This window comes from Liolophura sinensis, chromosome 7, assembly GCF_032854445.1.
Source record: "Liolophura sinensis isolate JHLJ2023 chromosome 7, CUHK_Ljap_v2, whole genome shotgun sequence".
Taxonomy (NCBI): Eukaryota; Metazoa; Mollusca; class Polyplacophora; order Chitonida; family Chitonidae; genus Liolophura; species Liolophura sinensis.
In genome coordinates, this window is record NC_088301.1 from 13,951,413 (window position 1) to 13,967,087 (window position 15,675).

Sequence of the window (15,675 nt, forward strand, 5' to 3'; positions counted from 1 at the left end):
TTCACGTGGGTTCAAGCGCATCGTGGAAATTTATATTCTTTTGGAGGTGTGTCACTTACTTACGCCGCTGATTGGACGAATTCCGCGTCATCACCGTGACGTAGCGTGTCGTGTAATGACTACCTACAGCAGGACACGATTACTTTCATTTGGGTTTAAACGTGGGTACGTCTGTAAGTCTCTCTCTGCGGTTTCAGCTGTCTGGTTTTGTAGGAAGATGTCGGGCGACAGTAACATGAAGGATTTGCGACCTTTCCCGCATTTCGCCACTGATGCGATCCACGCTGGCCAGGATCCAGAGCAATGGAACTGTCAAGCAGTGGTGCCTCTTATTTCGATGGCCACAACTTTTAAACAACGCGCACCTTCTGAACATTGCGTATGTATATAACATTTTAGCATGTTTTGTGGCGAAATTTTCAAAGTAATCTGTGAAAAAAGCAGAAATGTAAGAAAAACGTCATTTGGTGTGCAGTTAATATATAAAGCAAATTACTTTAGCTGTTACGCGATCTATCCGGGCGGTTTATTTTTCTTGTAATTTTTGCTATTGTACAACTCGGATTTAGACCTATAAAGAGTATGTGAAGCACTAAATCGTGTATTTAAAACAAACAGAAACAAAAATGTATGAAATGAAAACTGAGCAGAGAGTATCGGTACAATAAAACAATTGCATAAATTCATATAGTGAATCGTGCATTAAGATATATATTCCAGGGGCACTCTTCACAGTCCAGCACACATATCATCGTAACATAACTTAACAGATCAGAGGAATAGGTTCAATAGTGGCCCTAGTTGGATTTAGTTCTGTTCAGTGATGATAATTAAAGTATTTGGATTTTACTGACCAGCCACTTTTGATTTATTGGTGGGTCGAGGATAACATTGATTTTATCATAGGTAGAGTTAGGTAGTTCCGTTAAATTAAACAGTGTGACTGTCAGCTGTCAGATTGTCATATATCACCACAGTCAAGTGTTAAATATAATTGAACTTCTTAAGATGGGGGAAGAATTAAACTTCTCCAGAAGTTGGAAAAGTTTGTGATAAATTTTGTTGTACGTCTGTTGGACTGGGCCATAAAGCAGAATTAGTGTTTGGTCTTCTTCCTCGAATGAAAAATAAATACAGCATAGTAAGTGGAGATTATCAGTGAATATTTGTACATGTGTCTGCCATTCTTAATTTGAGTCAGTGGAAACTTAGCCTCTATAACCTACTCATAATCTCTGATTGGAGCTATCGTTTTATGTGTTTTATTTTTTTATTCAGTCAGCTGCTTCTTCCATCCAAGTGGAAGGCATTGGAAGGCCATGTCATTATAGCTAACCCCTCCCGCCTCCGCCTAAACTCTTTCTCTCTCTGTTGTTGCAGAATTACATGTGGTAACAGATGTAAACCATGCAGGTTTGTTCAAGCTAGGTTTTAATCAGAGAGCAGGTATATTATATAATAAATTTTCAATTTTCATTACTGACAGTTTGTACATACTAAAATTCATGGGAATATTTCACTGGTACGCTGCCTGGTGTGTCATACAGTGCACTCTGCTACACTAAGACAAGTATTATCCCAAAGTCCTGATGGTGAGTGACACAATTGTATATCCAGACAAAGCTAGAGTACTGTACATAGAGGATGCACATTCATGCATCATATGCTAGGCTACATGTAAATGTCCCCAGGCAAGACCTGTACATTCATTCCAATATTGTAGTTTGCATGTCTCCAGTTGAAAAACATAGGTATTTCATCATCCTGTCAACACTTGAATTGTACACACTACATCCTGTAGATTTACCAACCTAAAGCAGTCTTAATCCTGTTTCACATATAGCAAATGTACAAATATTCCTATTTTTTACTCTCACTAATTTAAATACATTTCTTTTTAATTTTTGTAACAAAAGATTTTGTTAAACAGCTGTTTAATTTCTTTTTTGTGTGTGTGTCACAGTGTGTAGGCCTATTAAGCGCACTGATAAGGTTTCATGTAAGTACATGTAGGTCAGGGTTGGAAGAATCAGGTCATCTGGCCAGTTTAACTTAATTCCCAACAGGTATATACTGGAGTGAAAAACAACAGCAGCTGAGTAGGTCTTTGATGCAGGTTTTCTTGTAGACCAGTGATATAAAGTCATCGGTGATCTGCATTACTTTCTGCTTTGGTTATGCTTCATTAAATCTGCCACGTACCTAAAATTCAGGTCGGCCTTTGTTTTATAGCCTGGACTTGACAGTTTTACTCAGGAATAAATGTGATAAAAGCTGTATTGTAGGTGTATGGCTTCGTATAAAAATGTGTTTTAGTGAGGACTGCTGTTATAGGTAACAGGCAACTGTCATTGTGAGGTGAAGAAAATGTTTTTAATATATAAAGGTAAATAAAATGATACTTTAACGTTAGCTTCCTTCATGTTACCCCACATAAGTGTAGATGCTTTGAGTGGACCTACGAAGATACAGAATTTATGCCTGGACCACACTTTTAATGGCAATCATCATGTATGGAAAAATCCAGCAAAAGTAAAAAAAAAATCTTTAGGCAGGTGGTATTATTGTATCTTTAAACTATTTGTCTGGCTGTCCATTTGTCCGTGATTTTGTTTGAACGACATTTGTTGTGCACTTTTAATTTTCGGTGGGAACAAGTGACAAAATGTCAAACTGTACGTTGTCCATTTCTGTGATTGTGAAAAGAAGCAGATTGCCAGTTTCCCAGTGTCCACTTTCCTAGTATTTGAGCTGACTGTGTGTCGCATCTTTTTGTTACAGCGTATGCTTCATGCATGTTTGTATGTGTCACCTTCCTTTGTTGTTGAGTACGACGTTAAACCCCAAGCACTCACTCACTCACTCACTCACCTTCCTTTGATACATAGATGTGGTATGGATTTACCCATACTGTTTGAATGAAGTAGGCTGGCCTCTTGGCCTAGTGGTTGGCACATGACAGCAAATTCCAATGACCCAGGAACTTTTGTCCTTTGATGCATGGTTGTAGTTATACATGTAGTTTTATTTGTAGTGACCTTTTCATCATCCATGTAACTCTGTTAGGCGATGCAAATTCTGCTACTGATCACTTGTTCTGTGCTCTGCTTTTACCACAGTGTTCTAAACGTATTGATTTTTATCAATCCCACTTTTTTTTCCCCCCAGGGCTTTGAATATTCCCGAAGTGGCAACCCAACCAGAAACTGCCTTGAGGCCTGTATTGCAGCTTTGGAAGGAGCAAAATATGGTAGAATCAAACTTGTGAATGTTTTTAGTTTTAAAATGATTTTAAAAAAAAACAGTGATTAAACTTGTTAAAGCTCTGGAAGGCTTCTGAGACTATACCTGTGTGATGCATTGAAGTTGGAAACACTCAAGTGGTAATTTCTACTCCATGTACATGTATGTTTGACATTGTATTTTTTATTGTTTCTCAGCTGCAACCAAGCAGGTCTATACAAAGTTGGTCATTCTATCTGTTTGCTTGTTCAGATTTTTGACCTTCTGTGTTTTAACATGGGCCCACATGTATATTATGTTTTAACCCAGGCCACTCACTCAGCAAGGAGCCTGGGTGCAAGAAGACATGAAATCCTATATATTGGGGATGTTGCAGCTATTGCCAATTTGCACTTGAGTTTTTAAGAAATTATCTTGTTGTTCTCTAGAAGAAAAACAAAGACTATGATTTGTTGGAAAATGAAGACAGTTATGTCCCCAAAAAATTTTTAAAAATTCAAACTGTACCTCTCCCTTATGTTGCCCTGTATTTTATAGCACCACTCCTCTGAATATTATACAGGTGCACATCAGTGGATGAACATTGAAATATTAGATGGTGATGGCAGCAGCATGTATGTCATAATGCTCTGTGCTGGGAAGACTTCAGACTAATCCTTTCGTGGGTTGTTTGTTTTTCAGCCATTACGTTTTCATCTGGCTTGGCTACCACTGGCAGCATTACCCAGCTCCTGGCTGCGGGTGACCACATAGTCAGTATGAATGACCTGTACGGAGGTAAGACCAGATACACCCATGCTGTTATTCTTGTAACAGTTCTGCTATGGGGATTCTCCTCGATGGACATTGTAAATTTTGACACTGTACTTCTCAATGACTGAGGCTTCCTCTTCAGTCGTACATGGGAGGGCCTTACAGCAACCTGCAGATGGTCATGGGTTTCCCCCGGGCTCTGCCCCCTTTCCTCCCGCTATAACAATGGCCGCCATTGTATAAGTTTATTTATTTATTTGATTGCTGTTTTATGCTGTACTCAAGAATTTTTTTTTAGAACTGATTGGCATTTTATGCCATACTCAAGAATATTTCACTTCCGTCATGTAAGACATATTGCAGACATATTGTGGTCAGGGTTTGAGTTGGCAAATCATCTGTTTTGACTGAAAGTGCAAGTTGAGCAAGTTTTGTTTAAAATATGTGGATAGATAAATGGCATCACCATAATATTTTGTTATGTGCTCATTGTGACGATTGTGTTTGTCACTGTGTGGTTTCAGGGACAAACAGGTATTTTCGACAGGTCGCATCACACATGAATATAGAGACGTCCTTCGTAGATGCAACAAATCTTCAGGTTCTAGAGAAGGCCTTTCGTCCCAATACCAAGGTAAAAAAACTTGTTTCACTTAATGTCTACTTATTGTTACATAGACCTGTGTGCTGATTTGTGAATTCATGCTAACATGCCAATTTTGAATGACAATCTGGCCACATTAGTGGGGTAGTCAAGATGCCAGAAAGATAGCCTATCACTTGCCAAAGGTCAGTGCTAAACTCCAGGCACTTCATGATGCACTCTAAGCCAAGTAATCCTTAAAGTGCTATTTTCAATCCCAACAGAAACCAAGCGGAAATAACGTTTTCCAACTGTGATGTAATGATATTCTTTACGTGACGATGAAACAGGCAGATGTAAAGTGTAATGTTGAGTAAGGCAGTTATGCTGGAATACATCATGGGCATTTGAAAGTTCAACATTTTATAGCTTAAGCCTACTTAACACTAAGTATGCTTGATGAGACCCCAGGAAATACATCTGTAATGCCTCAGTAGATCCTTGGAATGGCTTTACTACATATGTTTAGAGACTTAGGTATTGAAAGGCTACTTAAAGCTAAGTATGCTTGATGATACCCCAGGAATTACATCTGTAATGCCTCAGCAGATCCTTGGAATGGCTTTACTACATATGTTTAGAGACTTAGGTATTGAAAGGCTACTTAAAGCTAAGTATGCTTGATGATACCCCAGGAAATACATCTGTAATGCCTCAGCAGATCCTTGGAATGGCTTTACTACATATGTTTAGAGACTTAGGTATTGAAAGGCTACTTAAAGCTAAGTATGCTTGATGATAGCCCAGGAAATACATCTGTAATGCCTCAGCAGATCCCTGGAATGGCTTTGCTACATATGTTTAGAGACTTAAATATTGAAAGGCTACTTAAAGCTAAGTATGCTTGATGATACCCCAGGAAATACATCTGTAATGCCTCAGCAGATCCCTGGAATGGCTTTACTTCATATGTTTAGAGACTTAGGTATTGAAGGGCTACTGAAAGCTAAGTATGCTTGATGATACCCCAGGAATTACATAATGCTTCAGCAGATCCCTGGAATTGTTTTACTGCGTTTGTTTTAGAAATATGAAGTGCACTTAGCTAATAAAGAGCTACTTGACACTAAGTACACTTGGTGATACACCAGGAATTACTTCTGTAACGCTTGAGCAGCTTTCTGAAGTTACTTTAGTGATTTCTTCTGTAATGATCTTCTCTTGCACTGATGAATGTTGCCATGATTTATTCTGTAATGAAATTTTCTTGTACTGATGAATGTTGCCATGATTTCTTCTGTAATGATCTTTTCTTGTACTGATGAATGTTGCCGTGATTTATTCTGTAATGATATTTTCTTGTACTGATAAATGTTGCCATGATTTATTCTGCAATGATATTTTCTTGTACTGATGAATGTTGCCATGATTTCTTCTGCAATGATCTTTTCTTGTATTGATGAATGTTGCCATGATTTCTTCTGTAATGATCTTTTCTTGTACTGATGAATGTTGCCATGATTTAGTCTGTAATGATCTTTTCTTGTACTGATGAATGTTGCCATGATTTATTCTATTACTATCTCATTCAGTAATGATCCCATATTGTATGATCCCATTCTTGTTTCTAGATGGTCTGGATAGAGACACCGACTAACCCTACCATGAAACTGGTCGACTTGGAAGCCGTGACCAAACTGGTGAAAGTCAAGGCACCCAAAGCCTTCGTCGTGTGTGATAACACATTCATGTCTTCTTACTTCCAGGTGAAATTTACTCTTCATTTAGAAAAAAAAAATTTTTTTTCATAGGTTAGAGACAAATGTCACTGTGTTTGGCTAAATGTTACTTGTGTTCATGAAATGTTTTCTCAGAATGTGAAACTATTCTTGTGGACAACTGAACTCAAGTAAATGTTTCGTTACGTTTGATTTATTACAGTACTATACTTATTAAAATTGCTTGAGGAAAATTGAAAAAATTAAGATGCATTTTACTACATTGCTATACTGGGTCTAATTGCACGTGGATTTGTCATTGGCCAAAATGCCAGTGGAAAATAAAAATTGGTGATTTCATCAAATGTAGAAATTTTTTACATTTACTGTATTGTTCAGTTGCATTGTTCAGTTGTATAAGTGAAATATTCTTGAGTATGGCGTAAAACACTAATCAAATAAATAAATAAATACAAATCTCTGATGTACACCAATATTATATCCGATGAGGACTCGTCACATAATATAATTATATATATATATTATAATTACCAATACTCTGTTCGTTCACAGCGCCCATTGGACTTTGGAGTGGATATGGTTATGCATTCATTGACAAAATATATGAATGGTGAGAGTGTACACATGTGCAGATTGATACCGACTTAATAATATTAGAGTGTGGAGAATACATTGCCTGCCTTCTAAGCGTTAGATCTGAGAGGTCAATCCTGAATAATGTCATACTTTAACATCGATAATGGTCTACCCATATCAGTTCAGTATAAACTTGAAGAAAACAGGACTTTGGTTAAATCTTGTACCTCATCATATAACATGTTATGGAACATTGCTCATTGTGGCTCTTTAAGTTTCTATGTGTCTCCGTTAGCTGGTCGGTCCAATTTTTGATATCCTGTCATAATATGGCCATTATTGAACAAGACGCCTACTTGGCGAGCCAGCGGATTTCCGGTTTCCTCACACCATAATTCTGGCCGCCATCAAATCAATGAAATACTGTTGAGTGCGACAGTATACAACAATAAATACATAAAATTAATGAGTCTGAGATGACATTGACTTTGCAGTTATTGCAATTATGGCTTATATGTGCTTTATCTAATATAAATCTAACCATAAAGTGTATATTTATGTTGATTGCAGGTCATACAGACTCTGTGATGGGTGCAGTTGCTCTGAGTGATGAAGATCTACATGCTAGGTTGCGTGCTTTACAAAACAGTAAGATTGCGGTCGTATTGACTTGCTTTTGACAAGCCTCAATTCCTTACCTGTATGTTTGCCATGGACTCCCTGCTTCTTTAGCGGTTTGGGCTACAAGGCTAGTACCTTGGAGGAACCCATATTTATATATCTTTCAGACTGTCATGGAAGAAAAGTGCCAAAACAAAGTAAAATCATCCACCTTGTCTATGTCTATCTTTCTGATGCTAGTCTAATTTCAGAGTAGGTCTAATGGGTTTGTTTTAGGTGCACCCCTCTTTCACAGCTGGAAAGCAACTACAATATATATCAACCGAAAATCTCCAGCTACCTAGGCAGCCCATTTTCAAGAAATACATGATTGTATTGCTCGTCAGCAATTCTTTCTCAAAGTTAATTCACTGGTACAGCTCTGTAATTAATTGGCCATACAATCTGTTGTGGAATCTTCTCACATTAAACTTCTCACTTCCCTTCACAAATTCTTTTTTATGTTCTCATTAAGTTATCTTACACCTGTGGGCATTTTTTTCTGGTCAGTTTTAACTCGTCTTCAGGGATGGAGGGAAGGGGGGCTGTCTTCCTTGTGTTTTACACATCGGCTGGATCAGTTATCTTCCTTTGCTTCCAGACATCGGGTCAGTTCCCTCCCCTTTTGACTCCTATCTCGTGAACCGTGGCCTTAAGACATTACCTGTACGTATGAGACAACACATGACTAATGGTTTGGCTGTTGCAAAATTTCTGGAGGGTAATCCTCGTGTCATCAAAGTCATCCATCCAGGTAAGATAATCAGACAACGATACAGACTGCCTGACAGTCCTGCTTGTTAGTTTCCATGAAATAGTACATCTATGTGTAGGTAGTGATGAAAGATATAGAATTTCACGAAACTAGTATCAGGGGTCATGCTGTTCAATAAAGTGTTGGTGTTGCAGCAACCGACAGAATACTTAACTACCAACAGTTCCCTGGCCATTAGTGGTGTAATCTCTGGAGTGTTTTAACTCAAAATCATGAGAAATTAAGACTTTGTGCTATACTTTATATATAGGGGGTTTTTTTTCACAAAAAATACGTACAGATTTTCATCAGAACTGTTTTGTAATATACTATTAAAATCACACAAATGATAGCAGATTAATGCAGCAAACATTTCAGGTTTGCCATCGCACCCACAACACGAGTTAGCCAAGCGGCAGATGCGCGGTTACAGTGGAATGGTGTCCTTCTACCTTAAGGGAGGATTGGCCGAATCAAGGATTTTTCTTCAAACACTGAAGTTATTTACCCTGGCTGAAAGCCTTGGAGGATTTGAGAGCCTGGCAGAATTACCGTAACATCCTGAATTTAATAAGTTTTTGAGTGTAACTCTGGCTTTTCTTCAAAGCTGAAAGTTTTATTAAAAGTAAAAATTAGCATGTTTGTTAAAGCACTGGCTGTGGCTTTAAGTCAGAAAGTTTATCAGGTACCTGGGGAAGGTCAGTGGTTTACTGTTAGCCCTTGGCTTTCCTATATATCCATTACACCCATACACCTATGTTTATATACACCGTCATATATGTGAAAAATGTCTAGAATATTATGTTACATCCAAATCCCTTAAATGACAGAAAATTTTAAAATAAGCCTGACCACACAGGAGGAGACTTTCAAATGCATATGGATTAATAATTATTACAAGTACACTAATTCCTCAACCTTTTCGCGTGTGAAAGAGCAACTTTCAGCGCAATTTATGCAACTTTTGCATTGGATTTTGGAGACAAAACTACATTAGTTTTGGATTGGTCAGTTTCAGGGCTTCACAAAAAGTATAATTTTATCAATCTACACAGAATAATGCCCTCAGAATATGCTCAAATAAACACCTTGCAAACATGCAAATAGGTTGAAGAATTACAATACACTTTTCTGAAGTCTGAGTCTTTAAAGGTGTAGTGGACAAATTTTGTCTGAATTGACAGTAGTACATATACTGGTTTTGATGCTAATATGCATTGTAGTTCGTTTATTTTCAATTTCAGCTTTTTTGTTGTAACAGAAAAAGAAATATTTTTTATTTCGATTAAATATTTTGATTTTTTTTATTTTAATTTCGCCATGTTCCTCAAAATTTTGTTGAAAATCTGTGTATTGTTTGTCAGGAGCGTCATGACCCATGCATCTGTGCCCGAGGAAGACCGTGCTGACCTAGGCGTCACCGACAACCTCATCCGTCTGTCTGTCGGTCTGGAAGACATCGAGGATCTTATTGAAGATCTGGATAAAGCTCTCAAAGCTGCTGTAAGTCACAGGAACAGAGGGTTTTTTTCTTTGTGTTATCTTCACATAGTGGATTATAGTACCACACCAAGACAGTTCCTTGTAAAAAAAAAACATCACCTGTTTTGGGTCTGTTCAACTAGTAGCAACAAGTAAATACATGTAATCATAATGCTTTTTGATCTGTGCCTAGTGGAGTCTCATGATTTTCCTTCTTGTAGCGAACAGGGTGCACCAGTGCAAATTTAAAAAAAAAATTTTTATTTGGCACTTGTGTGCACGGTTTGCAAAGACAGTCATATAGATATACCTTAATCCTTCTAAACTTTGGGACAGATATTAGTAGTGTTGAAAGTAAAATGTTACATTTCTTTACCAGCCTTTCGGAAAAGTAAAGATGTGAGTATGTTGTTCATTAGGTGGACTAACCATGTGGGGGAAAAGTTACTCAGTATATTACATATATGTTGGCTATAATGAGCAATCCAGGTGTCCCAAATTTTAGAAGAAATAGGGCAACTGTTTTGAAATTGATATGATACTAGTCATGGCCAGATAGAAATGACATATCTAGTACTGGTATAAGTAACCATAATGCCAGACTTCAACCCATCGACCTACCATACTTACACATTGTTATGAGGATACCAACATGCCCTGAGAGCTCTTCTTGTAGATAGGAGTTCAATTTTTATGTTATCTGCATACGGCTGTTACGTGTAGGTGATGAATTTGTTTTACTTAGTGATTGGAATGTTACAGTATATTTGACTAGCCCTACATTTATATATGTGTGCCAAAATGTTTTTGTTTTTTTTCTTTCTGAGGAACCTCACCCTGAAAGTTTTGTCAAAGTAGTTAACGGTTTTGTTTTATATTTTAGGTACCATGAAGATGTTAGAGTGAACCTCACAGGCCTGAAGACTGACTTCACTACCATATATCTCATGCACATAATCTTAATTACAACAGCACTGAATTTCTAGTATTTCAAGAAAAAAATTGCAACCCAAGAAACAAAAAATGTTTAACATCTCACCGGTACCAAAATACATCTCTGACTTCACTGGCTTCCATACTGACAATATAGTCAGAATTACATGTATTATAATCAGTTTGCATGGAATTTATTCCTAACTGAATATGTATCAGCTGTTTGGTAATCAGAAGCATTCATTGTGGAATGTAGCCAAGTACACTTTTCTTTGACTGAAACCTATGTCCCCTGCACTTGTGTATGTCATATTGACATCTTTGAAAACAAACTTACATTTACTTTCAACAAATTATCTAAGGGTATGAAATAAATTATATTATTTTAGGTTGATATGTTATATACCAAAAATTAAGTTACCAAACATGTAAATTTAATATTTCACAAAATATGAACAGATCACAGGACAACATTTTATGCCTCTCTCACTCATCTTTTTCCTGTAAACTGTTGGCAGTTTCCATCATTTCTAACTTTTTTAATGGACTTTGAAGTATCATGTTTTATAGGATTTATGGGATTTGGTCCTGGATCTTAGTGTATATCCACTTTTGTTCATGAAATATGTCAATTTTAACAAACTGAAACAACAGTGTTCGAATGCCATTTATTTTCTTCGGCCCCCTCCATCTCTAACATATATGTAATATATATCTGTCAGTATGTTGTGCTACACTCTTCATTTTAAAATGATAGATCTTCATTATTATTCTTTTGGAAGTGATATATTTGTGAACGGTATAAAGTGCTATTAAAATCTATATCTAAAAACGTGAAAATTTCTTGGTTTTTTGTTTCCACTTCTTACCTGTTTAGAAATGTTACACGATACCCGAACTGTATTTCTAGCTATGTTCGTTGCTATGTTTTTGTCTAATCCTTTTACCCGATGGGGGTGATGCCTGGTGAGACTTTTGTCCATGGGGGTTTTGTCTGTTATGTCCATGTGGCTTTTGTCCTGGATTCCCAAATTGGATATTTCATTACTGAAACAAAACAAACGGTTTGAGCAGGAGCTGTAGAACTTGGATTGATCTTGCTGCTATGTAAATTACCCATGTCGTCAGCTTTACGCCCTAAAGAGTTTCACACCCTAAAGGTGGAAGGAAACCTGACAAGACTTTTCCACTTATGGTCAAAAGGGAAGTCAGCGTGAGCTGGACTTGAGCTCACAGCGAACGCATTGGGAGTGGCTCCAGGGTATATATGACCAGCCTAAAGCAAGATGTGACGTGCTTGAATCTCGTCCCTACATGTTCCACAGCCGCTGTAAAAATCAAACCCGTATGAAGCAAAAATGTTACTCCCAAGATTGCTTATGGTATTTGGCGATGTGGTGTTTCAGAACAGTTTCCTCAGTCACATACCCAAGATCGCTGACCGTCATCGACCTAGGCTATAGCCTATACAGTGCAATGTTGAGTGTAATTGGCCTTCAATAAATACATAATTCGACGTTTTTGTCTATGAATATTGTCCCTGAACAACTCTACATGAACGTCAAAGTCTGGAGAGTCTTGTACATACATCAGACACATACATCATATTCTCCACAAACATCTATATTTACATGACAAGGACTTCCTGAGGTACACCTCGGAATTCTTCTCTCTCAAAAATTGAAATTTTATACATGATTTTAATATAAAATTAAATCCCACCGTTATCACAGTGTCGGAGGATGAAAAGTATATGTAGTTTTAGGCTATAACTCCTTTAGAAAAATGTTGGAAATTTAACGCTAGAAAATGCATGAAAAGCTAAAACTACCTTATGTTCAACACTCTTATTTGTTGCTCCGCATTACAAAATTTCTTACAATGTAATTTGCACACAATTTAATCGGTGCAACATTTGAAAATGTAAGCGTCTAAATCATGGTTAATCATATCCAAAGTCCAATATCATTGATAAAATTAGCATTATAATCTCTTAGAATATGTGATTTTAACGGATAATATAGTTACCTGGCAGCATATGTGGTCAACTGTTTCCAACAGGGTATAAAAGGTATATATATGCGCTCTTCAGTGATGCATGAAAAGGACCTCTAAAATAAGTAAACAGTGCCATTTTTTTTCCCAAATAACTGCATCTTCGGAGCATATTTTATGCCTTTTAATAACCCATTTATTTTATGCATATTTTTCATGAACGGGCCGAAATGTCCGGGATTGACGTCGTCGATAAATTTACTGGAAACGCAGGACCAGATTAGCCCCCCGCCTCCCATCCCCGCCTTAAGACCCCGTACCTTCTCCCAACCAACACATAGGCCTACATGTAGTTGTTTTAACAGCTGTTACCGTTGACGTTCGATAAACGTTTAGTTTACCCACGTACAATTAAAGAAAAATTACGCCACGTTCTACATTTTAGTGCAGAAGCTCTGAAGGAGCTATATCGCCTTAGAGATGATTTGCCGTATCTTAGATATGCCAGTTGAGGTGTTATTGACTATTTAAGCCTGTCTGTAAAAAATTGAAATAGACGTTTATCTCAATTGTTGACGCTTGTGCCAGGAGAACCATTGGTCGACAAAGAACATTGGAACAATTTACCCAGAATTCAACATTAAATTTATGCATGTCGGAGAAAGGTTGGTGTAGATTGACTAATATAAGCATTTAACTCGTATGGAGGAGAATCTGTGGAAAGAAACATCCATGTTTTTACTGGGCCTTGATGGTAAACTTGCCGGCCTATTCGCGCTGGCTTGCTTTCGATTCTCGGTCATCCCTTTCTCGTCAATAAATATAGGCATATTATCAGAACAACATTGTGGAACATAGGCCTATAGGCCCTATATCTCGAGATTATATCTGTAGATGGTCCATGTTTTCCTTCTGTTATTCTTTAACTGCCATTTGTATTTGACTCAAAACAATAATAATAGTAGTTTTAAAAAAAAGTTAAAAAAAAACCCAATCGGGCTATAGGAGAGATTGCACGCCCTACGCTTTTACCCATTATTAATTATTATTACACGCTTTGTTAAATATTTAGGCATAAACATCGATTTTGTGTATTAAATAATTCAACACACACTTTTGACGTTTTTTTATCCCTAGGTTATCACTGTGAGTAGATCAATTTTCAAAAATACAAACTTATGCTCCCCCCACACACTTTTGAAAGGGGGGAATGGCACCCTCCTCCCCCCCCCCCTACGCCCCTTTTCTACCCAAAAAGACACTCTGCATGGGATTTATGGCTGTCCACCTATAAAAGACAATTCTTCACAGGCAGCTACTTTATTTACACGTGTTTAAACTTCGAGCTTTGATTATGACGTCATAAACACATCAATGACGTCGCCTTAATTTCTAGCTGTTCTACCTTCATTCCCACATCGGGAAAGACGTGACGTTGGGGAAATACTGGTTTAACGCCTTTGAATTCATTTACTTTGAACAATTGCATTATGGATGCTGTAAGCTGTGGGTAGGGTTAACTAGGAGAATCAACTGCGATGAATGATAATGACAGCTTTTTGGATGAAATATTCCACGAAGCCAGGAGAGGGTTGAGCCCTGAGAGCCTTGATGGAAGAGATCTACAGGTAGAATGTTGTTCGTCTCTTGAAAATTTGAATATATCTGCAAGTGACACATGGCAATGCCAAGACGATGCCTTTAGGGTTGCCTGCCGGAAAATAAAAAACAAAGCCGGTGAGATAGAGAAACGACTAAACAAGATTACGTCTGCTGACATTTTAGCTTCTCTCAACGTGTCCGCTAATGCCAATGGAGTCAACGGAGTCAATCAAGAAGAATTAAAAAAGGAACCAAGCAATAAGAAAAGGGCTCGTTTCTTGTTCTCAGACAGCGATGCCAAGGAATCATCACCCGAAAAAAAGAACAAAGTCGAATCATTATTATGCAGGTAAGTCTAACCTAGATTACCATATGACATATTGTCATACCATTTAAAAACTATCTAAATTTCAGTACGGCAAATAAAAAGTCAAGTGTATTATACAGACCTATAACCACTTGAACACACAAATGTCCCATATCCACTAATCATTTATATATCTGAGTGGTGTTTTAAGCCGGACTTAAGAATATTTCACTTGTACAACGGCGGTCAGCATTATGGTGAAACCAAACCACTAATTACTTTGATTATATACCAATCTTTACATGAAAGAAATTTATAGTTTAGCCTAAAACAGTTTTCTGTAGGGGAACCTGATCTATTTGTCTGAGTGTGTAGGGTGTGAACAAAAGCGTATGCCCCTTGCAGACATGTATTTTGTTGGAGTCTATGTGATACCCTATATGGCATTATCCTACTATGTGTAATACTGAGAAATGTAGGCCTATTACACAATCGAAGAGTCGATGAATTCTTTATATAGGTCTATTCGCCGACATAATGTTATATGATAAATATTTATATTCATTAATAAACATTTTTACAAAAGGCATGTTTATTCGTTAATCATATGACACGCAGACGCATCATACATATAAGTGGTTCTTTATATCTTCAGAATACGTCAATGGCTTCAACCAAACACGGCAACGTACCAGCCACGGACTGACGTTTCCAGAAATAACAAGGTCGGTATGATAACTTTTGTTATTATAGGCACATGCATAAATATCTATCCTTTTCTATACGGCGCCGAAATGGTGATACCTTAACATGCCAAAATACAACCCTTGAAGAGAAACAACATAAACACACATATATTGTTTTCTTCTTAAATTATGTCTTGCACGTGAAATAATTCGGCATTTCTATATATGAACAGTCAACTATCATATAAGTTTATTTAACTGGCCTTCAAGTTTGTTATTCACAGGCTCTTTTATTCTCTTCTTTTCCCTGGTACAGATTTTGAGCGCTTACTGGGATGCCGTTCGAGTTGTTGGTCAAGGAC

General features: G+C 37.3%; 1 protein-coding gene across 2 annotated transcripts; it reads left to right on the plus strand.

Moving 5' to 3' along the window:
* The first annotated feature begins 108 nt into the window (after positions 1-108).
* LOC135470268 (cystathionine gamma-lyase-like) lies at positions 109-11,554 on the plus strand. Of its 2 annotated transcripts, none has more exons than XM_064749101.1 (11): positions 109-379; positions 3,169-3,250; positions 3,925-4,020; positions 4,521-4,630; positions 6,211-6,345; positions 6,871-6,928; positions 7,465-7,542; positions 8,156-8,308; positions 8,687-8,861; positions 9,673-9,811; positions 10,674-11,554. In XM_064749101.1, exons 1-11 carry the CDS (start codon positions 116-118, stop codon positions 10,680-10,682), a joined length of 1,299 nt encoding a protein of 432 aa, XP_064605171.1. In that variant the 5' UTR covers positions 109-115; the 3' UTR covers positions 10,683-11,554. The 2 variants fall into 2 exon arrangements, with proteins under 2 accessions (XP_064605171.1, XP_064605172.1); XM_064749102.1 differs by lacking the exon at positions 109-379 and adding an exon at positions 1,396-1,413.
* The last annotated feature ends 4,121 nt before the right edge of the window (positions 11,555-15,675 follow it).

Excerpts from the sequence above, each read along its gene's own strand:
- LOC135470268 (XM_064749101.1), top strand. The coding sequence starts at position 116 with ATGACTACCTACAGCAGGACACGATTACTTTCATTTGGGTTTAAACGT. Across the intron at positions 380-3,168 it reads GCGCACCTTCTGAACATTGC|GGCTTTGAATATTCCCGAAG; the intron begins GTATGTATATAA and ends TTTTCCCCCCAG. Across the intron at positions 4,021-4,520 it reads TATGAATGACCTGTACGGAG|GGACAAACAGGTATTTTCGA; the intron begins GTAAGACCAGAT and ends GTGTGGTTTCAG.